Source organism: Cimex lectularius, unplaced genomic scaffold (assembly GCF_000648675.2).
Source record: "Cimex lectularius strain Harlan isolate CLEC.00 unplaced genomic scaffold, Clec_2.1 scaffold55, whole genome shotgun sequence".
Classification (NCBI taxonomy): Eukaryota; Metazoa; Arthropoda; class Insecta; order Hemiptera; family Cimicidae; genus Cimex; species Cimex lectularius.
The window spans coordinates 1,595,798-1,622,207 of NW_019392647.1; the positions used below are offsets into that span (position 1 = coordinate 1,595,798).

Genomic DNA, 26,410 nt, shown 5'->3' on the forward strand with positions numbered 1-26,410 from the left:
TTTATTTTTCCTTCTAGTTCTGAATAATTGAGTTTAATTTATGGAAAAACAGCTGACTTTAAGTTGTACACTTTTTAACAAGTCCACACACCTTCATGCCGATCCAGTAAAAAAAAAATGCTTCTTGAAATGGAACGCATCCCAGTATGCGATATCGTTTCCTTTACGTACAAGTCCAAATTTCATGCTGGAAAGTTTTAAAAAATCAAGTTTGCTTCTTGAACACATAGCAACTCCCATTTAAAATAAAATAAGACATGGAGTTTTACGATTATTTCACCGATCTGGGCGAAATCATCATCCCCGAGATTCTCGACAGCAGCGAAATCAACAACACGGTGATCGAAAATTTGAGAGAGATGAAGGGCAAGTTTATGGTGGGTTTTATGATAGAAGTGGCCCTCAATCCTACCTTGGTGGTGCAGGAGCCGTCGGATGTGGAACAGGTGATGACCCAGGATGAGATAAGGAAAGTTTATGCTCTTAATTTCTTCAAGAACCGCAAGCTGAAGTATAAGCAACTGATCCATTCCCTGGCCGAAGAGCAGACGGACGGCATGAAGAATCTAAAAGACAAATTCCTCAACGACCTCAACTCTCTGAGCTCCACGAGGGACATGGATACGGACGAGGAGGCTTACCAAGCGCTCAAGAACCACCTGACCATGGTGCAGAAAAGGCTCATCTCCATTGAGAAGCGGAACGAGGCGGTCCAGCTCGAGTTCGAGAAGAAGCTGGCCCGTCTGAAGTACGTCGACAAGAAAAACACAGAACTGGAGAAGCTCTACCTCAACCCTGTCATAGAGGCGCACAACAAGCTTAAAGGAGGTGAGTCTCTCAACGATGAAGAGACGATGCAGGTCATCTACGCCAAGTGGAAAGGGCTTAACGTTCGACTGAGACGAACCCTGAAAAAAGTCCACCAGCACTACCTAAACTTGTTCTGCAAACGCAATTTAGCCTTCAGTTTCTTGGTGAAGCAGGTCGGGAACCGGGAAAGGTGTATATTCCTCAACACAACGGCAAACCCTGTAATTAATCTTATTTAACATATGTCCTAATGTAAAAACCAAAACAACCGACAAATCAGCTAGTTAAAAATTCTCAACATATGAAAAAATACCTTTTTCTAAATCAATCCAAGAAAGTAAAGAGAGAGAAAAGAGAGAGAGGGAGAGTGAAACGATAGATGAAGGAGAGATGAGTGAGGAAGAAAGATAGAAGTGTAAAAGTAAAAAAAAAATTGTAGGAAAGGTAGATGATAGAGGAGAGAGAGAGAGAGAGAGAGAGAGAGAGAGAGAGAGAGAGAGACTAAGAGAGGGTGCGTGAAGTGGTGGGAGAGGGGGAAAGAGTTTGTTGGGATGGCGTGAGGAAGATATTAGAACACAAAATCTATAAAAACTTTGTAAAAATGAGATAGAGGGAGATAGATATATACATAGATAAAAAAAAAACGGTAGAGAGTGCCGTAGATAGGTAGATTGAGAGAGAGAATGAGAGAGAGAGAAAGAGATAGAACTGAGGTAAAGCTAGATAGAGAGAGATAAAGAGAAAAGGTGGATAGAGTGAGTGAGAGATAGAAAGATAAAGAGAGAGAGTGGAAGAAAGAGAGAGAGAGAGAGAGAGAGAGAGAGAGAGAGAGAGAGAGAGAGAGAGAGAGAGAGAGACAGACTAAACGAACGTGTATAGGGAAAGTGACTAAACAAAGCTGACAAACCATAAAAAAAGCTTCAAGACGAAAACCCATTGCACCAGATAGTGCAAAACGATTATACATCATCTGCTAGGTGACAACCGATCCATCAAAACTGAACATAACCGATCAATCGTCTTTTTCAATCTCAGGACAAATTGATTTTACAAGGGTGGTTTCAGGAAGAAGGCTGGGCCAGTACACAGCCCGTCAGTCCCGAGTCCTCGGACTCAGACCTGTTCGAGACGTCGGAATCCTGCTTTCCCCATACCCTGGCCGCGATCGGGAACAACGTCGTCGATATGTCAAGGATTCACTATCAAATTGATAGGATGAAGCGCATAACCAAAAACCTCGTCCACTAGCCGATTAACTATCAGGAAAAGGCCAATGAAACGTTGATCTCCTTCGTTTCTGATGACTCAATTGTCGACGGAGATATCAATTAAAACAATCCAGAAAAAAATAACTGCATTCTATCTTTAAATAATAGACTTGTTAAAAAAAATGAAATTTAGATTCTATTAAACATAGATAATAGACTAATTTGAACGCGGAAAGACGTCACGGGTCACTGATTCAGTGATCGTCGATTTGTAATCTTTTACCGATTTGATCTATTTTCTCGCAAAATTGGCTTTCAATAATGACATCCTTCATTACTCCAGAATCAATCAAATTGTGCAAAAAAAAAAAAAAAAAACAGAGGAAACGTTTTGAGATATTTGTCGGTCGGCTTCAGAGGTAATAGCAGCATCGATAATGAAAGTCCTCGGTATCATCGCCTTGTGCTTAATCAGTAGAACAGTGTGTAACAAGGTGATTAATTATTTTCGTAAACAATCAGTGTAAAATGTAAATTTAAATTACCTAGTAACACTTTTCAGATAGATCAGATTCTGACTGTCGAAAAGATGATCAACTGCCCCGACAGGGTGGCGCGTAACCCGAACTTCTTCTCAGAGTACAACTACGCGCGTAACATCACTTACAGGAAGTACAAACTGGTGCAAGTACCGAGCGGGTACATATACATCAACACGGGAGTTAGAAAGTTGAAAGTAAGCGAAAAAAAATGGAAAACAAAAAACAACAAATACTAGCAAAAGTGTGGAAAATATTTTTAATAGTATAACCCTAAAACCATATAGCATTCTGTTTTATAACAAATCAAATTTATGGAAATATTTAAGAATTCTAGTTAGCAAAAATTATAAAATTTGATAGAAATAGATAACCAGAATCTATTCAACGAAGTATATACAGAGAATATACACAGATATAATCGAATTGACAGAAGCTATTATTTCTTCCGTTTTATCTGAATCTGCAAGAACCGAGTATGTTGTCTGAAGGGGCGAGGTCTGGTCTCTGCGCAAAAAAAGGTTCCGTATCGTATTTATTGATTTTCAATGCTGAAGAAACTTTCTTTATTTTGAAGGTTTATTTGTTATATTTTTTAAAACCAAGGATAAGTAAATAAAATGTAGAATCTTACTAAATGAGATTAGATATTCTTCTTCAGTTTCACTTGATTCTGCAGGAAACGAGTAGTTAGCCCGATGGGGCGAGGTCTGGTCTCTGCGCAAAAACAGGTTCCGTATCGCTTTTATTGATTTTCAATGCTGAAGAAACTTTCTTTATTTTGAAGATTTATTTGTTATATTTTTTTAAAACCAAAGATAAGTAAATAAAATGTAGAATCTTATTAAATGAGATTAGATATTCTTCTTCAGTTTAACTTGATTCTGCAAGAAACGAGTAGTTAGCCCGAGGGGCGAGGTCTGGTCTCTGCGAAGATTCCTTCTGTTTTTATTGATTTTCAATGCTGGCAAACATTTTATAATATAACCTTTGATCGGCTGGCCATCAGGAACCGATTTCAAGATCAAGATCGACTAAATATCCACGATAGTGTTCATTCATTTCAAAATTGACTGACGGACGAATAAATCTAACTGAAGATGGCGCGTTTGAGTAATTCAACAAACGGCGGGTGAAGCCTTCCTCCAAAAGTGACTCTATGCTGGTTCACCATCAGCTTTAAAATGTCCATTTTTTGTTTCATAAAAAAATCGTATTTCAGAGCTTTAAATGGCCTTTAAACGAATCCGACATTTTCCCAAAGCTGAATTTTTTAAAAATAGATTTGATAAGACCCAATATATATTTTTTTAAATTCCAGACAAGAACGCTTGGACACATGATTAATATTTTTATCTAGTACCTAGTACCTTAGTAGTAGGACCAAGAATCACCAAAAAAATTTAATTAAAATCGACAAATAAATATGGACACGTAGCCGAGCTTTCTTGCCAATGATCCATAAAAGCCGAGAATTTTTTTTTAGGTAATTTAAACAATTTTTTTGCTTCTCACATTGTACAGTTGATTGGATGACCATCAGGAATCTTTTCAAAATCAAAATTGACCAAAAATCCACGATCCAGGACAGACAAATAAATCTAACTGGGGGAGGATTTCAATGAAACTTTTTTTGGTGATACCAGGTCAACAAATATATGGATTCTTTTTTAAGGTAGCATTATGTGTTATTTTGTAAAAAAATCTGGAAATTTAATAGGCGAAATATTTTTATAATATTTGGCGAATATTTTTAGACCTAGTATCACCAAAAAAATTAAATCTATGAGCTTGATGGCAGCCTCTTCTTGTAATTAAAAGTATAAAATAGAATACAATACATTTGTAAAATACAGGAATAAAGAAATGTTACGCAGGTTTATAATTTAAGTTGACCTTGGTAGGACATAAAAAAAGGGATATCGAAGATAACCTCATGGTTACGTGCTTTCTACAACTTTTCCTTCTTCTTAACTTTTCAGACAACTATAGTTTTAAAGAGGTGCAACTCCAAGGATGACAGCAGTTGTGAGAACTTCCTTAAAATGAAATACAACGATCTTTGCAAGATGATGGAAGACAAGGACCAGGTGTACACCCCATTTGCCGAAGCGTTCCATCCGCCGATCCGATGCCCTCTGGTCAAGGTGACACTCGTTCGCCAGGACCAAATTACATTTTAATTTACAAAACCTTTACAGGGAACTCTCTACACGATAACCAACGCCACGATCGACGCCTCGGGCGGTCTCAGACTGCTGAAGCACGTTCCGAACGTCTTGAACGACTTCTGGGCTTTAAGGTTCGAAGGGAGGTCCAACAACGTAGAAGTCTGGTGTCTTGAGCTCTGGTTGAAGTTTTACGAGATAAAGAGGCGGAATGATTAAAAACCAATATATTTTAATGATTTTAAATTATTATTGCACAGAAAGCACCGGCAATTGAGCAAAAGACTCATAAATATACACTTTTAATAGAATTTTTTTCGTGATTCATGCAGTGCTTGTACATCCATTAAACAAAGTAAAACTATGAAAGTCGTTCACTTTTTATTGTAAGAAAAACTTACAAATGATTTAAACCAACCAACTCATTTGCATTTCGGGGCCAAGAATTCCATTTGATCGCTCTATTCGAATGAAACTTTATTATTCAAATAATCCAGTCTCTTGCAAAAATAATACAACTCCAATTAGTGCCAGCAATGTTCAAGAATAGTTCATTAATTAATTTAGACAATCACTATCGCTTTCAATTACACTAGTTCATCCACCTACAACATACAATTATTATTGGGCTGAAACATAGAAAAAGAAAAAAAAGCATAGAGTATAAAATTGGTTGCATAAATTGATCAGTGCAGACTTTGTAACGGTTATATCAAATTTTATCTTTTATCCCAAAAGAAATGACAGTTTGCAAAACAAATTCATGGATGTTTTGACCTGAAACTATTGACCAATCATATTCGTCAATAAAGTATATTAGCCTTTCGTCCCCAACGTGGGGTTGGTTCTTTAGGCAAATTTGGGAAGGTACACGTTTTATTGGTGCGGGTCAGAAAGGAGTTTGAGAAGTAAAAGAAAGAATAACAAAACGAAGACGGTAGAAGAAGTAGACAGTGAAAACAAAGAGCTTTGTCAAATGAAGAAATTGGGAACCTCTTGCACTTCATCTTCAGAATTCAAACATTAAATAAGATGATAAAAACTAGATTTTGAAAATGAATAAAAAGTCAATTTGGATATCAACTTTGAGGAAAAGGACAAGCAAAACTCCGCAAATATCACCATCATTATTTAAGACCGGTGCCCGAAAATCATACGACACTTCTCATCTTTGAACTCCGCAGTTAGAAGCTCTGACTTTGGACTTGGCTCACTGATGATACAGAGATGGCATTTATCGGCTTTTTACTTCTTTGTGAAGCTGCCAAGCATTCTGACTTGATCGCTGATCTTTTTTCCCAAAAATTCTATCTTTAATTTTTATGCTTTAATGATCACCAGAGTTAACCCGAACGTTTTTAAATATGTATTACAAGTCACTTTTTGACCTTCTATAATTTGAAATTTTGAGATTAGGTAAGACCCAAGTTGTGGTAAATTTTTTTGGCGCCTGCCAGTAGTCATATAGACACACCAGTGACGCAAACGTGAACGCAAGGTTAAACGCCAGGAAATATACCTCCAATCCTCATTCAACAGTTACACAATTCACACCCTGAAATATTACTAATTGGCATAGAGACAGCCAATGATCACCTGAACTGATTAAAAGTAGAAATAGTCTCTTTTGCGTTTGGATTGAAGTATTTTTAATATATCATCACCGGGGAATATAAATGTATTTAATTTCGGTCGTTATCTGAGTGGAGCTCATAATCCATCCTAACAAGGGCTCATAGACTCTTTACGCGGACAACCTTCTACAAGGTTGGGCTATGCGATCAGCTAAAATTGAAGGAGGAGTTATAGGCTTATGGCATATTAGGTATGCCAACTGTTTTTAAAACTTTAGGGATTACTGGACGACAGGAGTACCCCAATAAGGCCAATTATTCATATTACACTGACAGCTCAAAAGTTGGGAAAGAAGGAGTCGTATTCCTGTTTACGTAGTTAATCTACGGTTTTTCAGTCGGACATAATAGAAATAGAACACTGCATCAGGGAAATGAAAAGGCTTAGAAACTACTGTAAGAAGATAGCTATACTCTATGACAGTCAGTCAGCCAAAGCTTTAAACTCATGTGAGGTGAGGCCAAAGTGTATCTGAAACATATGGAATCTTTCAGTGATAGTAATGTTTGCCCTTGACTGGTTTTCCCTGCACTCAGAACAGAGGTAATAAGCAGGCTCACTTATAGTCCAAGACTGTAGCAGATATGAAAACGTCTAGCTACAAATTTGACTGTAGCCTAGCAATTTTCAACAAAAAAGAATGAAAAATCGCATAATCAATTAATTCAAATCCTGGTAGATAAACACCCAAAGGATGAGAGGCACGAAAAGATTTATAGAAGGGAAACCGCAATAAATACCAGCATTCTTGAAGGATCCTGACTAGACACATGTACCCATGAAGGCATATACCGAATAGGAGTACTTGGTGAAAAACATTTGGCAGATTTTTCGAAGAATAAGAAGAGATCAAGGAACATATTTGTTACATATTCACGTGTTGGTTTCTGCAGATAGGTGATGAGAAGCGACAACCTTAATGTCCCCGGGCACTTAGGCCAACATACTATCCAAGAATGAATCCTACTGTGGTCATACATTTGCCGTAAAAGAGAAAATGGAACAACTAATCCTTTATGAGTCCAAATCTTGGTGGATCAATATCCAACGAAGAAATTCATAGAGTGGCCGTAAGCATAACTCACCGAAGAGTTACTCGAGGGCGACCGTAATAAAACCAGGATTGTTCTTCTGACTGGACACCGTCAACAATGATGGCATTTGTACCGGGTAGGAGTACGTGCTGAAGAAACTCTTTTTTTTTGTCAAGAAAAGAAAGAGACTAAAAAACACATGCTGTGCTACTGTGAGGTTTTCTCCAGGCGTAGGTATTTGCAGATAGCCTAGCAATGTGCCAAAAAACATTGCACATTATAAAATAACTGCTTAGTGGGTCCAATGGGATGAATGGAAGAGTAAAAGAACGCAGAAGAGATTATGTGTATCGAGGTTACGGAAGTCTGCTATTAGGAAACAAGGAAAACAGCAAACAGTCTTCTACACAAATGAATGTCAGACTGTCAGGCTGTGGAATCTGATCAACAACTTGAAGGAGTCAGGTGAGATCTAACAAAAGTAAATGGGCACAATATGGATAATCATCTCTTTTGTCCATTCCCTATCGATAACATGGTTGGACTATAGTCATATGTCATCTCAATCTATAATCAACATCAGGGTGGATATCGTGCCCTTTTTTTATCATCGGTATCGGGTTTTAGATATCTTGGTACTTCACCGGGGAGTATCAAGTTAGTGGCAGATCTGCTGGTAATCCGGAAAATCTAAGACATTGACAATAATGCATTTGTAGTTAGTCTTTAACGAGAATTGCTTAAATTGACTGGTGTTAGATCAATTTTTTCGGCGTTAAAATGGAATCAGAACGAAGAGCCAATTAGTGATTGATAAATCAAATAAAGCAGCGCATACGATTTAACGCCAAATGTGGGTTATTGGCTTGTTATGAGCGCCCCTTTCCCCCGCGGTACGCTCCACTTACTGCACCTTTCACCGGAAAAATCTCGGTGCAATGTCGCAAAACCAGTATAGAATATGCGGGCCTCTCTCTCATTTTTCGATCCCCACCTTCGGCTCCGATCAAGAAGAGTTGCATAAGCCCCAGCAGCCCCACCTCCTCAGCAAGCCGTCGAGTCCGTGCCTGCAGAGAAGACAATCAGTAGTACGTCGACTCCCGTTGCAGTTATGTACCTCAGGTATTCCGCATTTTTCGCTCTCCTCACCCTCTCATCTGGTAAGTGTTATTAATTATTAATAAGTTACTATTGAAAGTAGAAAGTTGCTATGAAACAGCGATAATTGTTTAATTTGTGAGGATTAACATATACGTAAAAATTGTACTTCAGCAGTTTCGCTTGGTGCCAGACCTCTGCTAATGAAACTAACTAACCATATAAGCAAGAAAAACCTAAATGTACAGAAATAAAATAAGAAGAAATAAATTTGAGAAGTCATATTACGTTATTAGATCTAACGAGTAAATTTCTTATGTGTAAAAGTCTCATTGTCAAGGTCATATATATATAAAGTTTGAGCATAATTTGAAAGTTAAAATTGGTGGCATAAGTCATGGGTGTAGGTTAACCTTGGGAAGATTTGGATGTTAGTTAATTTGCAACCCAGGTTCAACAAAATAAGTTTCCACCCAGAGGGGCTGCATTTGATTTAAACAAGAATAATTCTAGTTTTTTTTAAATTGGTGGCTTGTAACCATTAGCTTAAAAATCATTGACAGTCATAAAAAATAACGAAATGGGTTATTAATAAAAGTTACAGCTACAAAGAAAATAGAGATCGGGAGGTAAAGGTGTTTGATATTTGCCATGTTAGCTGTTCTTGGTCCAATTCCAGGTACAGACCATGGAATTTTAGCTCGTAATAAAATGAAAAAGATACTGTAAAGAGACCCAATGACTAGTTGGGCGTTAAATTTTCCTGTATGAAAAAATTACTTAGATTTATTATTATACTTGCTACCATAAACTATGTTCAAATGGTATTCTCAACACTATGATGCCATAACCTTTATACTCACCTACGGCTAGTCTATTTCATCCCTAACCACCCTTCTTTTATCTCACTCTCCAATTTTAATTATACGATCATCACTTTTAAATAGTCCGGGATTCTTCTACGTCCGCCAAAGCCAACACTTTTCTATGCCATCTACACTGTTGACCTCTATGCTAAAATAATATTCAGTCTTAAGCATTATAAGCAAATCAGCAAATAGCAAATATTCAGGGCGATCTGAAAGTAGACGTTGGCCATCACCAATAGGATTCTTTCTTTTTGGAGGTTTCTTAAGAGCAGCACGTGAGTAAGTCAAAGAATGTTTAAAAATATGTTAAAGGATCGAAGATCTCAACATGCCTCAACAACTCATCTTTGGGTTTTTGTCTGGTTCTTATGTGCCAAGGTGAGAATGATTCGGTCATGCAAAAAGGTCATGCACGTCTTGCGGAATTAAGAAATGATTAGCTTTGTTTTGGTTATCGATGGTCAAGCTTTATACACGGAAAGTGTCGGTTGATTTGAGTCGAATATCCAATTTTGGTGATGCGAACCTCATCTCATTACCGACCTCGCTCCTTCAGATTACTTTTTTCCAGTACATCGAGTAAATGTTGAATGGTAAAATAGCCATTTTTTCTATGTGTTAGGAAACATAGATTTAATTCATGATGTAAGGACTTCAAGGGATTTAAAGTCCAATACACATTCCTACGAGTCAGTATATTATACATTTTTAATGATTATACGTTGAAAGTATTACATAATTATATCATCCTACACAATGGAATTAATTTTTACGGATCCTAGGACTTATTAATTTGATCTTTACATAATTGAACTCCATCTTGGCACACCTCAAGTCTGTTTTTATAGCCTGTCGTCCGTACTGTTGGACTAATTAAAATCCGGATTTATTTTAGTTCGGTTTAATCCAGTTGCGAATTTCCTTCGGCCAGGGTCGCCCACTGCCATTTCGTTCGGCCAATTCGATCGTTTCACCCGGAACCGGTCCTTAACGTCCTGCGGCGGCAAAGTACACCCTGGGGTTTTGTCCTACTGCCTGTGTGACAGGAGACCTTTGCTCAACAGGAGTCGAAAATAAATGCGTACAATACAACAGAAAGGAGTAGAAAATCGAACGGATTTTTAGATTTTATGCCGGTTCGCCTCGTTCCTATTATAACGAAGATCTCCAAGATTCGACATTTCAATGAAGTAATGCCAAGGTTAAGCTTCACAAACAAAACCAAACTTACCAGATTGCCGTTTAAAAGAAAATAAACTTATACAAATAAATTTTCAGTGTGAAAAAAAACAGATAGAAACAAAATTTTTATAAGAGAATTAGATAAAACAACAGATAATTCAAATCGTGTGCAGGGTGTCAATTTACTAATGTCAACCCTGGTTTACTCAAACACTACTCAATCTAGAAAGAAATTGAACAGGTTTTTTTTAAAGAATAAGCTCTACTTTCAAATATTGCAATAATTACAGGTTTTTGCATTTTTTTTTAGAAAGGTTATTAATTTTATACTTTCATTTGCAGAATCTACAAGTTGATTCGATTTTAAGAAAAATGGAAAACATCACACTGTTTCAGAAAAACGTTAGATACAGTTGTTAAATGTAAACAATGTATGTTAAATCCCAGGCCCTGAAGATGATCTCAATAAAGATCGAAACGTTGGCACGATAAAGAAAATGTTTTCCTGAAACCTATCACACCAGACCGCACCTCACGATTTCTGAACAATTAGTTAGATACAGTAAAAAAACTGTACCATTGTTTCCAGCTCAAAAATTTATTTTTATTTAGCTTTTCGATTTGGTTTGTATTCCGTAACCGAGGAGGTAGTAAAATAAGTTATAATATTTTTATACCAACAAACAAAGCCGATAGCTGTGTTTTGCACTTCAGAAAACCCCGGAATACAAACTTTCGGGAAAATAAAAATAATCAATTTTTTCACCATTTTTTCCGTAACAAATTTTTAGAAATACATAAAGGTTCACAGGCCTTAAGAACCCAATATCTTACATGTAATGGCTGCTTAAACGCACCAGAAACGAGATAAATAAAATATTTGTTGACATTGTCGATTTCATCTGTATATAATAAATAAAAAAAAGCCATTCTTGTCACAAATGAGAGCTTAAAGATTATTTGGTGATCGTGAGATGCGGTCTGGTGTGACGTAGGTTTTAGAAAAACATTTTCTTTGTTGTGCGAACGTTTCGATCTTTATTGAGATCATCTTCAGAGCTCAATAAAGATCGAAACGTTGGCACGATAAAGAAAATGTTTTTCTAAAACCTACGTCACACCAGACCGCATCTCTCGATCTACAAATAATCATTAACTAACAGTCACTAAACCATTTCTATATGAGAGATTAACTTCCCCCGTAACGGGGTGTCGCGGACTAGGGGGTCAAACGAATGTTAATTAAAATACCATAGGCTGTGTCGGGATTCGAACCCAGGACCGCTACCGTCATAAACACGAGTCGTAGGCCCAACCACTCGCCACTGCGGTCGGAAAGTCTGTAGTTTAATCACTTCTAACGACATAAAACCCAAAGCTTATTGATAAAGACTCAAAGGAGACAAATACTGCTTTTCAAGGGTTGCAGTGACGTGGACATAGGATTAAATCCATAAGAGTTAACGAAACACCAAAAATTAGAGAAAAAAGTTTGAACTATGTGAAAATGTATAGTTTTTGTTTGCTAAAAAAATCGTATTTAAGGGCTTCAAAGGATGATTATGGTAAAATCTGATTTTTTTTATAAAACAATTTTTTTGGCACACTGTACTCTTACCGTCTTTTCGTTTTTGTAATTTTTTTATGTACTTAATCTGATTAATTATTACTCTGGATTTATTAGATTTCGTGGTCCAATTGACCAAATATCATGTTTCAATTAATTAATCTTTATGTAAGGTATTGGTTGAGATAAAAAAGTCAGTGTTACGAGCGGGATTCGAACCCATGACCTTCTGCTAAATACACCGCTGCTCTACCACTTGAGCCAACTCTCCAACTCAACCTACAACAGTTCGAATTTTCCTTCTTTTTTGCCATTTCAAATGTCGTGTAATCTATTTGATTTTCGGCGACAAATGTCCACGGAGAGCTTTAGTGAAGATATACTTCATTTAATTTATTAAATTCATTAGATTTCTTGGTTCGATTGACCAAATAACATCTTTCAATTAATTAATCTTTATGTAAGGTATTGGTTGAGATTAACAAAGGTTCATTTGGGTTAGGATGGGAAGTTATTGTCCGAGTGGATCGAAGTCGCGATAGCTCAAGTGGTAGAACAGCGGCATATTTAGCCGAGGGTCGTGGGTTCGAATCCCGCTCATGACACTGACTTTTTTATCTCAACCAATACCTTGCATAAAGATTAATTAATTGAAATTATTCTGGATGCTAATTAATTAAACTTTTTATCTAAGGTCTTGGTTGAGATGAAAAGCTTGTGTCACCGAGTGGGATTCGAACCCACGACCTTCGGGTTCAACACGCCGCTGCTCTCTTTCTTGCCCTAGGACAAAATACAAATCGACTCATATAAAGTAACAATGATATGCTTGCATACAAAGGCCATATTAAAAATTAATAAATTAAATAAAATAAATATTTTTAGTCGGCTGTTAGATTGGCTAGATAGATGTCTACTTATTAATTTTTTTATAATTTATATTTATTTACCAAAGGTACATAGGTAATCTGCCAAGCATGTACATACATAATGAAAACGTTAATTTAAATGAGTTATTGGTTAGCAGAAATATTGGTTGCAAGTTGAAAAACAATAGAAAAAATATAAATGACGTATTACAAAACTAAAATTTAAGATTTAAGAAGTCAACAATGGAATGAAAAGACTGTCTCAAAAGAACGTCAGTCAACAGAGCGGAGAAAAGATTTTGAAGGCTTCTTCATGATCGAACCAGGAAGGTTTATGCAATTAACTGCCCTCATGCATATAGGATTCATTAGTTTTTTCAGTGTACATCCCCGTACAATAAGACTGTTCGCACGCGTATTGAAATCAGACAAAACGGAACGAGATGGGTTACATGCTTCGTTAGATTCAATAAATTTTAGTGAGCTTAACATATAGAGACAAAGGAGTGGTAAGGTTTTGAGTTTAGGAAATAAGAACAAGAATCCCTAGGAGAAATACCAGCTAGTATTCTTAAGGCCATCTTTTGGATTTTGAAGATGGAAAAAGAGAGGGGGTCATTTCCCCAAAGATAAAGCCATACAAGAGATGGCAAATAGGCAGTTCAAAGAACCTTTGGAGACATCCTTCGTAACAAAAAAATAATTTTAGAGCATTTGCTATTTAGTGCATGAATATGTGCTTACCTGAGTTTCGACTGCAAAGTAAAATCAAGATATTTTGCAACTAAATCTTAATCATCCGAAGAGGAAAGGTCACCAAGAGAAAAGACTTCGCGTCTTATTCAGGTTTAGTAATAATCTAATATTTTTCGAAGTAAAATCACTGGAAAAACTTTCATTAAAATCTGTGATCCCATGTCTTCTTAGATAAACTGAAATATTGATAGGTAAAGTTTATGGACACTTCCTCACCGAAGATGGGCGCAATGCGGAAAACAAAATGAGAAATTATAGCTTGATGGACTGTAAATATATTTGTATAGAAAATAAGTAAATTATAAAAGTATAAATTAAATCTCTATAATTGTAATTACCATGAACATAATACGCGTTATTCAAACAATACTAATATAATTTTACCGAAAATTAAAACTGAATTATATGCAAGACATTATTATATTGTTGCTTTAAAATTTGCTGTTACACAACAAATTTCACCATCCCTAATTTTTCTAATGTCAATAATTTGAAAAAGTTTTATTAAATGGCTTTATTTATTTTTTATTTTATTTTTTTAAATTTATTTTTTTAAACGAGGTTTCGCAACAGCAGGGGTCATAACCCTCACGATGCCGGTGTTTTTGAAAAAAAAAGCCCATTTGTAAGTATGTCGGGTTCGAATACAGGGCCGCTGGATTCGAACCCGGGACCTTTACCTTACAGTGATGAGCGCCGTGTCAACGCCTAAACCGTTGCGGCCACCGACGCCCCCGTTATTGTATATTTTTGTTTGTACTATTATTTATATATATATATGCACGTAGATATCTTGTTTTATGTGTGTAGTTTGTTTATAATGAAAGTGAATGTATTTATTAAAGTGAAAATTGAGTGAAGGGGAGGTTGGTACTACATCGACCCATCGACCATTGATAGAGGGGGGGAAATGGAAGGGGGAAGGGAAATTGAATCAACAGCGACAAGAAATATTTTGAAAAAGATACAGTTAAAGAGGTAGATAGAAATACAAGATCTAACAATTTGACTGTTGATGGATAAAATTTATTGCAGAATAGGGAGATAGTAAGTGTGTGTGTGTGTGTGTGTGTGTGTGTGTGAGAGAGAGAGAGAGAGAGAGAGAGAGAGAGAGAGAGAGAGAGAGAGAGAGAGAGAGACCGACAGACAGACAGACAAAGGAAGAGTGTGAGTGAGATAGAGTCGGTGTGAAAAGGAGATAAAAACAGTCAGTTGCTTTGTGATAAATTCTTTAAAATAATGTGCAGTAATAATAATAATATTTCCTCCATATTTATTTGTGGCCTTCTTTAGACTATATATACTTCATTCAATCTGACATTTTCTTATTTACATAGCGTATGTTACATATATCTCTCTAATAAATTGCATAAACTTTGCAACTCCAACTCTCTACTCAAGCTCTGCTTGCTGAGAGTTGGCTCCATAACTATAAAATAAGTAATAAGTAACAAGTAATAAATATTTATATTTTTATAAATTATTATTAACATAATACTAATTACACTTGTATTTATTTTATTCTTATGTTTATTTGGTAATTAAATGAAAGATTTTTATCAGGACCTCTTGAATAAATTAACGCTACCATAGTATTTTCATAAGTTCACGTGATGTTGGGATATATTTAATTTTTTTAATGAAGTGAATACAAAGAATCATTTTTAAACTATACAAAGTTTTGTGAGACGTGAGAAATGAGAGAATAAAATCAACAAACAAAGATATCCTAGTATAAAGAATAATATGAAGAGAATTTTTATGAATTTTGTAAGAAATGATTTCCAAGAAGTGACTATGAAAGTAGATTCTCGTATAGAAATCTGATAAAGACCAGACGTTAAGGTCATATGGACCAGACACCCAGGACTTTCTTGGTCGCGGGAGAAATTAAACCAAGCCGAGTTCGAAACCGCTTGACGAAAGAAAAGCTTTTTGTAAAATTGAACAGTTTCACTTTTCCCCCAAAGGAAAATCAACCAATTAGGATTTGAAAACCCGGTTTATCATTTGTGGCGTTCAACCGAGTCAATGACAGTCGTTTGGCGGGCAGGTGAATGGGCGGCTGCTCGTTGCGCAAGAGTCTTGTTCGGCTTTAGGACGAGGCCATCGAAGGCGAAAGTGTAACACAAAAGCCGTATATCGGCCGTTACTCTACGACCGATATTATTAAAAATAAACATGTGTTGCAGAACCAAAAATAATATTTATGGATACTTTTCTATGATGATTTCATAAGTAGAGTACTACGGTTGCAGTTCTTATCGTTCTGAATATAAATTTAACATAACCAGGACAAATAAGACAAATATTCACATCGTTTGTAACTCTAAATACTTCTTTAATTCTCCAGAAATCCTTAAAAAAAGATTCGACTAGTATATCTGTTTATCTTCTCAACGAATACTGAAAAATCCTTCAAAATTTGTATTTATTTATCTACATATTGATCATTTTTGAATTATTTAATGATTAATCAATCTAGCAAATCATCCAATGATTTAATTTTCTTTTATCTGACACACACATACACATATAAATATATAAAATAATAATACACATTAGATTTCGATCTGTTTTTTTTTTAAATAAATACAAGTTTGTTTAATTTTGTGTCTAGCGATTAGATTGACCTATTTTTTATAAAAGCAAACTCTATAATCGTTTAAAAAGTAAGGATCGTAGAAAATAAAATATGTAGAAATAAAAAATTGTGTGGATTTTGAAACTGGGATCGATGATCTAACTTGTCCTGTCATATCATTTCAAAAGGACACCTTTCTCTTCCTATTTACATTTTTGGTCTATTAATACTATTCGAGATAGTATTATTTTCAAGATTTTATTTTAAATAATGTTATACAATTGGGTTTGTTCATACGTGTACGTGGTAGAACACGAAATTTTCTTTCAACAATGATTACGCTTCCAAAATAAGCAATAAAATATAAATAAATACCGATATGTAAGATTTTAGTTTTACACAGATAAAAAAAAATGTAAGGCCTAAAATGACTGCAATTTTAAGCGATAATACGAGCAATTAATGCTTAATGCTATTGATTCACAGATAAAGATGACTATTTAAAAAAAGTGTTGTCCCAGTAAAAAATGTACTAAGTAATTATTATTTACTTAAATATCTTCAATCCCTTTCTTAAAAAAAAATTCTTTTTATGCTTCTGAAATCTAAACTATTTTTGGGTTGTACTTGGTACCGCAGTTAAAAAAATAAAATGCTAATCCATTTATGTTTACTGGTCTAATTGACCAAATTACTTATTTCAATTACTTTTTCTTTTTATGTAAGGTCTTGGTTGAGATGAAAAAGTCAGTGACACGAGCTGGATTCGAACCCACGGCCTTCGGCTCAATACGCCGCTGCTCGAAACACTTATCAGCTCAAGTGGTAGAGCAGCAGCGTATTGAGCCGAAGGACGTGGGTTCGAATCCCGCTCGTGACACTGACTTTTTTTTATCTCAACCAATACCTTACATAAAGATTAATTAATTGAAAGATGTTATTTGGTCAATTGAACACGAAATCTAATGAATCCAGAGTAATAATTAATCAGATTGAGTACAAAAAAAAATTACAAAAACGAACGGCGAGAGTACAGTATGCCAAAAAAAATTGTTTTATAATAAAATCCGATTTTCCCTAATCACCCTTTAACGCCCTTAAATACGATTTTTTTAGCAAACAAAAACTATACATTTTCACATGGTTCAAACTTTTTTCTCTAATGTTTGGTGTTTCGTTAACTCTTATGTATATTAATCCAATGTCCACGTCACTGCAACCCTTGAAAAGCAGTATTTGTCTCCTTTGAGTCTTTATCAATAAGCTTTGGGTTTTATGCCGTTAGAGGTGAGAAAACCACAGACGAAACCAACCGCGGTGGCAAGTGGTTGGGGCGTACGACTCGTGTTTTTGACGCTAGCGGTCCTGGGTTCGAATCCTGACACAGCCTATGGTATTTTAATTAACATTCGTTTGACCCCCTAGTTCGCGACACCCAACCGGAGGTGAATAATCTCTCATGTATAAATGTGCGGTGTTTAGTGACTATTAGTTAATGATTACTTGGAGATCGAGAGATGCGGTCTGGTGTGATGTAGGTTTTAGAAAAACATTTTCTCTATCGTGCCAACGTTTCGATCTTTACTGACATCATCTTCAGATCTCAATAAAGAATAATTAATTAATATAAATAATGTTATATTAATTTTATACGATTATAAACATCTTATTAACGACTGAAAATTATACTTCATTATGTTCTAACCTTCTTATCGAACTACACTCATACAAACTGTTATTCACTTACATCACACTCACGCACACGAATGCTCACTCTTTTCACATACATACCGGTATATATACATATACACATACATCAAAAATTTACTCACTCACTCTCTTTCGTTCTCAAATGCTCATGCTCACACTCAATCATACACACAAATAAACACAGTCGTACTACATCTCCCTCTCCATGCACTCACACGGGCTGAAACTTACGCTCTCTTACATGCCCACAAACAAACAAAATACATACTCACTCCCCATTCTCACTTTAATAACATTCACTCATACCCTCCCACAAGCTCACTAATAAGACTTTCATCCTCATTCACACTGAACTGAAATTAGTAGCACTTTTACAAACACACTCATACACACGCACGCACGCACGCAGAAGCGATAAGTTAACGCTCACACTCTTACTTACTTTACAATTTCACAGTCTCTCTATCTCCCTCTGTCTGTCTGCCTATTTGTCTGTCTGTCTGTCTCTCTCTCTTTCACACACACACACACACACACACACACACACACACACACACACACACACACACACACACACAATTGGTCAAAGTTGGGTTGAGATATTGAGATATTCTAACTTGCGCATTCAATCAAAGGCACAACATAAAAGTAAATGTAATCATGTTTACTAATTTTTGGAACTAATGGAGGCTCGTCCAGGCTCAGACACACGACATACTGCGGAGATGTATGCGATTTGGCACGCGCTCGGAGTGATTGGAGACGAAGGAGGCTGTGCCTATTTTAAAATTCCCTGAGCGCTGTTTCGGCTATTCGTGAAAATTCTCGGTGAACTGTCTCGTCGTGCTATTATTAGAGAGATGTGCGGAGTTAGAGCACCTCGGAAAAATGGTGGTGGTCGTCAGGGTACCCGGACACCTGTTTTAGGAGCAAATCCCGTGCAAGGTATGACTTGAAGAGAAAGGTTGATCAGTGTGCCACATATGGTCGAGGTGTCCCTTATAGGGAGCGAGTATACATGGCACCCGACATAAAGACAGTCTTTGAGCACTAGAGTGGGTTGTTGAGTACTCTGTTTCGATTTTAAAGGGAAACAGGAATGTTTTTCCATCTGTACATATTATAAATATTATATATAATATTCTGTAGTTCTAGTGTGTATTTGTTTGTGGAATGAGCAAGTGAGAGGTTCTGATATGACTCCATTGTCGGTAGCCCGCCATTACTGCTCAATGTAAAACAACTTGCGAACGTCATGTTTACTGAAAAGTTAAGCAATGAGAGAATTAATTAAAATATAATTACACATAGGTTATTTTAAAGGTATATCAGTTTATAAATAATTCACATATCTCATGTTTCATCCAACTATCACATATTAAACTGGGGATTAGTTATACATATCTCAGAACTAGTACTAAATTAAAAGTCATTCGATTCCAGTTTATAAGTAGGTAATACAATTGAACAATATATACAGAGTGAATAAAAAAATAATCAAGTTCTCAAAATATGGATGGAAGGCAGATAGAAGACCAAGTTTTCAGACAGTGCCGGCTGGACTTCATTTCAGTGTGTCCAACTGTTTCTTCATACTTAATTGACCTTATTCTATAATGATGGAAAGCAGTCAAAAAAGTCTCTTAAAATGATATCTTCTTAGGCCGCGTGAATTATTGTGTTGTCGAGGGTGGCGGTAAACACCGTTATGAGAAGGACGCGAAGGACGCCGTCGACCTTGCCATTTCCTGGTCAATCCGCTCAGGAAGGGAACCCAAGGTGATCCGGAGCGGGGGGAAATCGAAATGAGAAATAAGGGACCGGCTCGAGTTACATGGGACACACGTAACGCAATTATGAAACGCGTTACATGCCGTGACACATATTCGGGCAATGGATATGGTCAAACTTCCAGGAGAATTTGGCTTTAGTTTTCTATACAAAAAGTTTTATATAGAGAGCAGATATGATCTATGCAATGATTTAAAATTAATCTTCACATTAGGGAAGCAAAAATGATCATAGACTACAATTTATAATTTATGGCAATGAGCAAACTTAAATAGGCTGTAGTTTTGAAACTATAAGTCGATGACCGTTAGCAAATTCGCATGAGAAAAATTTTCAGAGAGGAAATGTTTCCTGGTAGTAGTATCTTTTTTAATATTTCGTTTTTTCTCGGCAGTTTTGGGAGTACCGGTGTTGGACGGACCGGGATGCCCCGAACAACACGGTGTACAGGCGTACGCCCATCCTGAAGCCTGCGACCACTTCTTCCTCTGCACCAACGGCACTTTGACACTGGAGCAGTGTGAAAACGGACTTCTCTTCGACGGCAAAGGAAACGTTCACAACCACTGCAACTACCACTGGGCTGTCGATTGCGGACCCAGGAAAGCAGTCTGTAAGTGTTAAATATTAGGTCTTTTATCGAATCGACTAATTTTTTTTTCTCTGACAGTGGTGCCTCTCAGCTCTCCCGGCTGCGAGTACAAATACGGAATCTACCCCGAAGGTCCTCACTGCTCTACGAACTACGTCAAATGTGCTGATGGATATCCTTACTTGAACCACTGCGACCCCGGTCTCGCATACGATGACAAAACCCACTCCTGCAACTGGCCCGATCTTCTCCTCGACCAATGCAACCCCGAAGGTGCAAAATTATAATTTATCGTAAATTTGCAATAATTTCTTTTAATTATTCAGAAATCGTGAGGCACAATTACACAGAAGACAAACACTTTGAGCCCTGAAGATGATCTCAATAAAGATCGAAACGTTGGCACGATAAAGAAAATGTTTTTCTGAAACCTACATCACACCAGACCGCATCTCACGATTTCTGAATAATTATCGATTAACGGTCACTAACCACCATACCAATTTCTTTTAAGTTGATCCATTTCTATCTTCCTGGTCTGCATCTACAATCCCATCACTAAATATGACGACTAGATAGGACAAGGAGATCAGGATGGTCGAAAAAGACAATTATAGGTTCATCACTCTGCATTTTGCGGAGAAATCATAAAGTTATTTATTTTATTTTTACGTTTTGTTTTTCAATTTTCTTTCAGGACATTAAGCAGTTTTACCTATTCTCATGCCTCTTTTTTATTCATTCTCAATCAATTGCTTTTTACATGATACACATATTATCATATCTGTTGCATATTTTTTCTGAAATGTCCATGAACTACAAACGATCAAACAACAGAATTTAAATAATGATGAAACACTATTTAAGAAATCGAAGATATTTCTATTATTTTTTAAAATAAATTTATCATGAACCGTATGTAACCTCTCCATAAACAATATGGTTAGCATTATAGTATATAGTTATTCTAATTGGTTATTATCTAAACAAGTGTTTTTATTATAACATGTTGGTGTTTTTTGCATTTTTGTCTTTCTGGTGACTTAAATTTCTGAGATTCTTAATAATTTCACTAATATTCTAATCAGACTTAGCTGAATTGGCTAATAAATATGTACTGGGTTGAAAACAGTATTGATTTTCCAATAATTCGTTAATTTGAAGAAAATGCTAACAACTTCTTCATATACTAATTTTTTAATTATTTTATTTTCACCCTATAGATATTAGTACATATTACAAATGTAATCACAAAACTTTTTCCTTACACTGTCACAGCACTAACAGTACTGGCAGCGCTGCTACTATGGAACTTCTTTAATAAAAACCTTTTTTTAATAAGGACCTTAGTCTTACTTATTTATGGACGACTTTATGCTATAAGGACCTTCTTCACTAAGGACCTTCTTTAATACATTTTTTAGATAAAGACTTTCAGTATCATAGAATGTCTTTGTTAAGAACTGTAATAAGCCATCTTCAATAAGGATCTTTTTCAATAAAGATCTTACTTTTTCTTATTTAATTAGCCCAATCAAGAAGGACCTTATTATTTCCTTTTTAAGGAACTTCTTAAATGACGATATTCTTCAATAAACTACAACTGTTATTTTCTCTATTAATAAGAACCTTCTGCAGTAAAGACCTTCTTCAATAAAGGCCTTGTGCAATAAGGGTCTTATTAAATAACTACCTTCTTTAATAAGCATGTTATTCAAGAAGAATCTCCTCTGATAAGGACCTTATTGTTTCTTATTAAAGGAACCTTTTCAATAAGTATTTTCTTCCATAAAGACAGATTTTAATAAAAACCTTCAGCAATAAAGACCTTCTTCAATGAAGACCTTATGCAATAAGGGCCTAATTAAATAAATACCTTCTCTAATAAGTATCTTATTCAAGAAGGATCTTCTCAGATAAGGACCTCATTCAATTAGGACCTTATTGTCTCTTATTTAAGGAACCTTTTCAATAAGTATTTTCTTCCAAAAAGACATATATTAATAAGAATCTTCTGCAATAAAGACCCTATGTAATAAGGGTGTTAATAAATAAGTACCTTCTCTAATAAGTATCTTATTCAAGAAGGATTTTCTCAGATAAGGACCTCATTCAATTAGGACCGTATTCTTTTTTGCTCAAGGAAGCTTTTCAATAAGTACTTTCTTCAATAAAGACATATTTTAATAAGATCCTTGTTTAATAAGAAACTTTTGTTAATAAGACCATTCTTATGAAGGACTTTATTTAAAAAGGACTTTCTTGTTTATATACTTTTATTTAAATAAGAATTTTCTTTAATAAAGACTTTTTTATATAAGAACATTCCGTAATCAATAATTTCTATAATAAAGATCTTCTTCAATTAGGAACTTTTTATTTTTTTAAAGAACCTTCTAAGAAGAAGAACAACGAATTTTTTACAACAAAGTTTTTCATAAAAAAGAACTTCCTTCTTGACTTAGGATTTTATTCAGTAATAACTTTCTTTAATAAACACCATCTGTAACAAGGAATATTTGTAATAAAGACCTAACTCATTCTCATTTAAGGATAATCTCTAAAAAGGACTTTTATTTAATAAAAACCTTCTGTAATAAGAAATTTCTTAGGCACTTTTTTAATAAGGACGTTCTTCAATAAGGACTTTATTCTTTTTTATTTAAGGTCCGTCTCTATTCCATCTTATTGAAGCACCTCATCCTGTTTTATTTAACAATCCTTTTTAATAAGGCTCTTATCCATTCTTATTGAAAGATTTTCTTTCGTAACTTAGACTTATTTTTTTCAAGATCTCCTTTAATAATTATATTCTTTAAAAAAGGCTTTCTCTAACTAGGAGTCATATTCTTTGTTATTTAAGGACCTTATTTAATAAGAACTTTATTATATCTTATCTATCTTATTATCTTATTTAAGAAGCTTATTATTTCTTACTTGAGGTTTTGCTGTAACAAGGACCTTATTATTACCAGATCATCTTATAGAGGGTTGATTATTAGCAGAAAAAAAAAGAAATTTGTTCAAATTTTCAGTTCTGATGTTTAAATGGATTATTACTTTTGTTAGTGCCCATTTATTGTACTTTGTAGTCTCAACGTCATTGTTATCTCTTGTGTAGTTTCTTTATTTAATTTTTTTTTATTTCTTTCAGCTGTTGTCGGATTCAAGTGCCCCGACAAAGTCGACCCTCATTCCGTCTCCGCCAGGTTCCACCCGTACCCTCGCTACGCCATCCCCGGTGATTGCCAGCACCTTGTCACCTGCGTCAACGGATTCCCGAGGTTGATCACCTGCGAAGAGGGCAAATACTTGGACGAAAACTCCCTCACTTGCGAGGAGGCCGAACACGTCCCCTCCTGGTAAATCAATGATGATGATGATTAGTGTAGTCCCTTAATTACCGATTAATTTTTTAACCTTTATATTCCAGCGGACACTTGAAGAAGTAAACTTGAGAAGTGACATAAAACATATCAAAATTATTCAACCCCATCAATCGGCGCACCATCCACACAACTCCTCAGAAAATATAAATATTTGTACATTTTTTATGTATATTTAAATCACCGTCTTTTGTATTTGTTTGAATAGGTTTTTTATAATATAAATATATACATTTGTTAAATACACTTGTTTGTTTGGACACCGAATTGTTTTATTTATTAATTTATTTACTGATTTATCCTTTTTCACAATCATATGTTTCATATTTAGTTCACAATTTCAATAAAAAAAAAAGGTTTTATCATGTTATAAAAGTATATTTTGGGTGATTTTTTGCCATGTGCTATGATCATACACTTACTAATTATTTTTTCATAAATTAACACTAAATAAGGATTCGATTTTAGATTGTTTATTGTGATGTTATTTGATATGAGAATAATGAGAGAGAGAGAGACAGAGGGAGGGAGGGCGAGTGAGAGAAAGAGAAAGAAGGAAAGAGAGAGATAGAGATGGAGAGAGAGAGAGAGAGAGGGAGAGAGAGGGCGAGAGAGAGGGAGTGAGAGAGAGAGAAAATATTTAATGTAGATGGGATAAAACAAAGTGATAAACAAAGAGAGAGTGCGAGGGCAGATAGTAATAGAAAATAAAAACACATCTAAAAAGTAAAGAAGAAAGGTCAAGAATGTCAAAAAGGTATAAAATAAAAATGAAAACAAAATGTCAGTAAATCGAAACTATGCGAAATACGATGAAAGATTAAAGGTAAAAATGTTGTGTAAAAATGTTTTAAAAAACATAAAATCGACATGATCAGAATTAAGAATTTTTAATATTGTTTATTATCAATTCATTTAGGCCGGTGCGACAAGTCCCTTTACAGGTCTGCTATAAGAAAGAATTTTACTCATATTCTTTTATATTGAAAGAATTGTGATAAAAAATTTCCTCAGTAAGGACCTTCAATAAGGACATTTTGTCATAAGAATAACAAAAAAGCCAATTCACATACATGGTTAATGTACCATACCGTAATAAAAATATAACAGTATCAACAACAATTTAAAAATTAAAAAATAATTAAAATGAGAAGATAAATGAAAATGAGAGTACAGCAAGTACCCTGAAGATTATCAATCATGATGGCCGTGTAAAGAAATAACGTTTTAGATTTTATCATCACAAACCAACCATAAAAGTCCACACTACGATAAGGCAATAAGCGAAACATAAGTACTATAATTAACTTTTATAATTATTATGTTTAATTAATTATCGTTAAACTATGTTACTCTAGAATATCGTTAACAGCGTCGAGTTTCGGAACTACTTAGTTCGGTTACACGCCAAGAGGTGACGTACAAATTAGGATTAGCTTAAATACAATTTAATCCATTCCGTTTATGAAGTATTCAGTTTCTTCAGAACTTTGCCTATTTAAAAATAGATTGTCTTGGAATTGATAAAATTGGTTAATATTGTTTTTATTTTCTATCAGAATTTTAGTTATGTATGTTTTTATTTAAAAATGATTTAATTTTTTTTATTTTGATATGTTTTTAATTTTTTATCTGTGGGGTTTTTATTTTCGAAACTTTTGCGCTAATGGAAAAATGTTTGATTTGTCAGTTCTTGGTGATGGCATTTTTTAATTGTTTTAAGCGGTTAAAAAAAAGAATAGACAATTGAATGCACGTTGCCAAACAGGCAATTTCATGCTGGTGTTTGTGCCTTTTTTCATTATGTAAATGATGTTAAGACATGTTGGGAAAGATCGGAAGGTGCGGCGAGTTATGGCATTGTGTTATTTCCAGCCAAATCTGTAAACGCAAAACGATTCTACTCCCGAGGAAGACTTATTATAGGAACAAATCAGCAAGAATAAGACTTAAGAGGTAATAAGAATGCTTTTCTTGGTCTCTAATTGGAGGTAATATTACAATAAATAGGAATGAATGTTGGTCATGATTTATATTACGTTCGTGCCTTTACTGTTCGAAACCCAGGAGGTTCCAATCAGATTTAAGATTGCATTTCGGCACAAGAGCAAACAAGGGAAAGTATTCACATTGGGTAAGTCCGCTGCTTAAGCAAACCTTTTGTCGAGTAACGTTGGAAAAACGGTTTTCGTTTCAAGGAAGAAAGCAGATAAACAGCTCATCCATACCTACGTAAGCTACTCTTTCTTTCTCACGTATAAAAGTTTAATTACGACCACGTAAAATTAATTTTTATGAAATAATTGTCATTCTGGGCCGGTGAAGTCTAATTAGAACGAACTTCCGACACGTATTTTTATTGTAGACAATGGATTGTTTCAAAACAACCCGTGAAATCGTAACAGGCGAGTAATGTAATACGTAATAGAAACGTTTAAAATACATTTCTCACGCAGCGGTGATTCAGTTATTTAAATTATATCCGCAAAGTAGCTTTTACATTCTCTTTTGGCTGAAATTTCAAGGTTTGCGTTTCTTTTTTAACACCTCTTGCAATGCAATTTGTGTCAACAATTCGCAAACCTGTTATCAACATTTATACTCTTTTATAT

At 35.1% G+C, this 26,410-nt stretch overlaps 3 protein-coding genes across 4 annotated transcripts; all 3 read left to right on the forward strand.

Annotated features, from left to right (window-relative positions):
- The first annotated feature begins 17 nt into the window (after positions 1 to 17).
- On the forward strand, positions 18 to 2,201 carry LOC106668153. Its single transcript, XM_014396647.2, has 2 exons — positions 18 to 1,031; positions 1,876 to 2,201. Exons 1-2 carry the CDS (start codon positions 258 to 260, stop codon positions 2,056 to 2,058), a joined length of 957 nt encoding a protein of 318 aa, XP_014252133.1. The 5' UTR covers positions 18 to 257; the 3' UTR covers positions 2,059 to 2,201.
- Positions 2,202 to 2,371: 170 nt separating this feature from the next.
- On the forward strand, positions 2,372 to 5,061 carry LOC106668100. 2 transcript variants are annotated; one of them, XM_014396547.2, is made up of 4 exons: positions 2,372 to 2,512; positions 2,581 to 2,754; positions 4,540 to 4,704; positions 4,759 to 5,061. In XM_014396547.2, the coding sequence occupies exons 1-4, from the start codon at positions 2,456 to 2,458 to the stop codon at positions 4,942 to 4,944; spliced, it is 582 nt and encodes a 193-aa protein (XP_014252033.1). In that variant the 5' UTR covers positions 2,372 to 2,455; the 3' UTR covers positions 4,945 to 5,061. The 2 variants fall into 2 exon arrangements, with proteins under 2 accessions (XP_014252033.1, XP_014252034.1); XM_014396548.1 differs by having other exon boundaries at positions 2,449 to 2,512; positions 2,585 to 2,754.
- A 3,384-nt stretch (positions 5,062 to 8,445) lies between these two features.
- Positions 8,446 to 24,065, forward strand: LOC106668207 (protein obstructor-E-like). Its single transcript, XM_014396739.2, has 5 exons — positions 8,446 to 8,554; positions 20,215 to 20,433; positions 20,491 to 20,685; positions 23,567 to 23,774; positions 23,846 to 24,065. Exons 1-5 carry the CDS (start codon positions 8,506 to 8,508, stop codon positions 23,862 to 23,864), a joined length of 690 nt encoding a protein of 229 aa, XP_014252225.1. The 5' UTR covers positions 8,446 to 8,505; the 3' UTR covers positions 23,865 to 24,065.
- The last annotated feature ends 2,345 nt before the right edge of the window (positions 24,066 to 26,410 follow it).

What these genes read in the sequence shown, in the direction of transcription:
- LOC106668153 (XM_014396647.2), top strand. Translation starts at nt 258, where the DNA reads ATGGAGTTTTACGATTATTTCACCGATCTGGGCGAAATCATCATCCCC. An exon ending in TCAACACAACGGCAAACCCT is followed by an intron (nt 1,032 to 1,875) that starts GTAATTAATCTT and finishes GGGTGGTTTCAG; the next exon opens with GAAGAAGGCTGGGCCAGTAC.
- LOC106668100 (XM_014396547.2), top strand. Translation starts at nt 2,456, where the DNA reads ATGAAAGTCCTCGGTATCATCGCCTTGTGCTTAATCAGTAGAACAGTG. An exon ending in CGGGAGTTAGAAAGTTGAAA is followed by an intron (nt 2,755 to 4,539) that starts GTAAGCGAAAAA and finishes TTAACTTTTCAG; the next exon opens with ACAACTATAGTTTTAAAGAG. An exon ending in TCCGATGCCCTCTGGTCAAG is followed by an intron (nt 4,705 to 4,758) that starts GTGACACTCGTT and finishes AAACCTTTACAG; the next exon opens with GGAACTCTCTACACGATAAC.
- LOC106668207 (XM_014396739.2), top strand. Translation starts at nt 8,506, where the DNA reads ATGTACCTCAGGTATTCCGCATTTTTCGCTCTCCTCACCCTCTCATCT. An exon ending in TCTCCTCACCCTCTCATCTG is followed by an intron (nt 8,555 to 20,214) that starts GTAAGTGTTATT and finishes TTTTCTCGGCAG; the next exon opens with TTTTGGGAGTACCGGTGTTG. An exon ending in CGACCAATGCAACCCCGAAG is followed by an intron (nt 20,686 to 23,566) that starts GTGCAAAATTAT and finishes TATTTCTTTCAG; the next exon opens with CTGTTGTCGGATTCAAGTGC.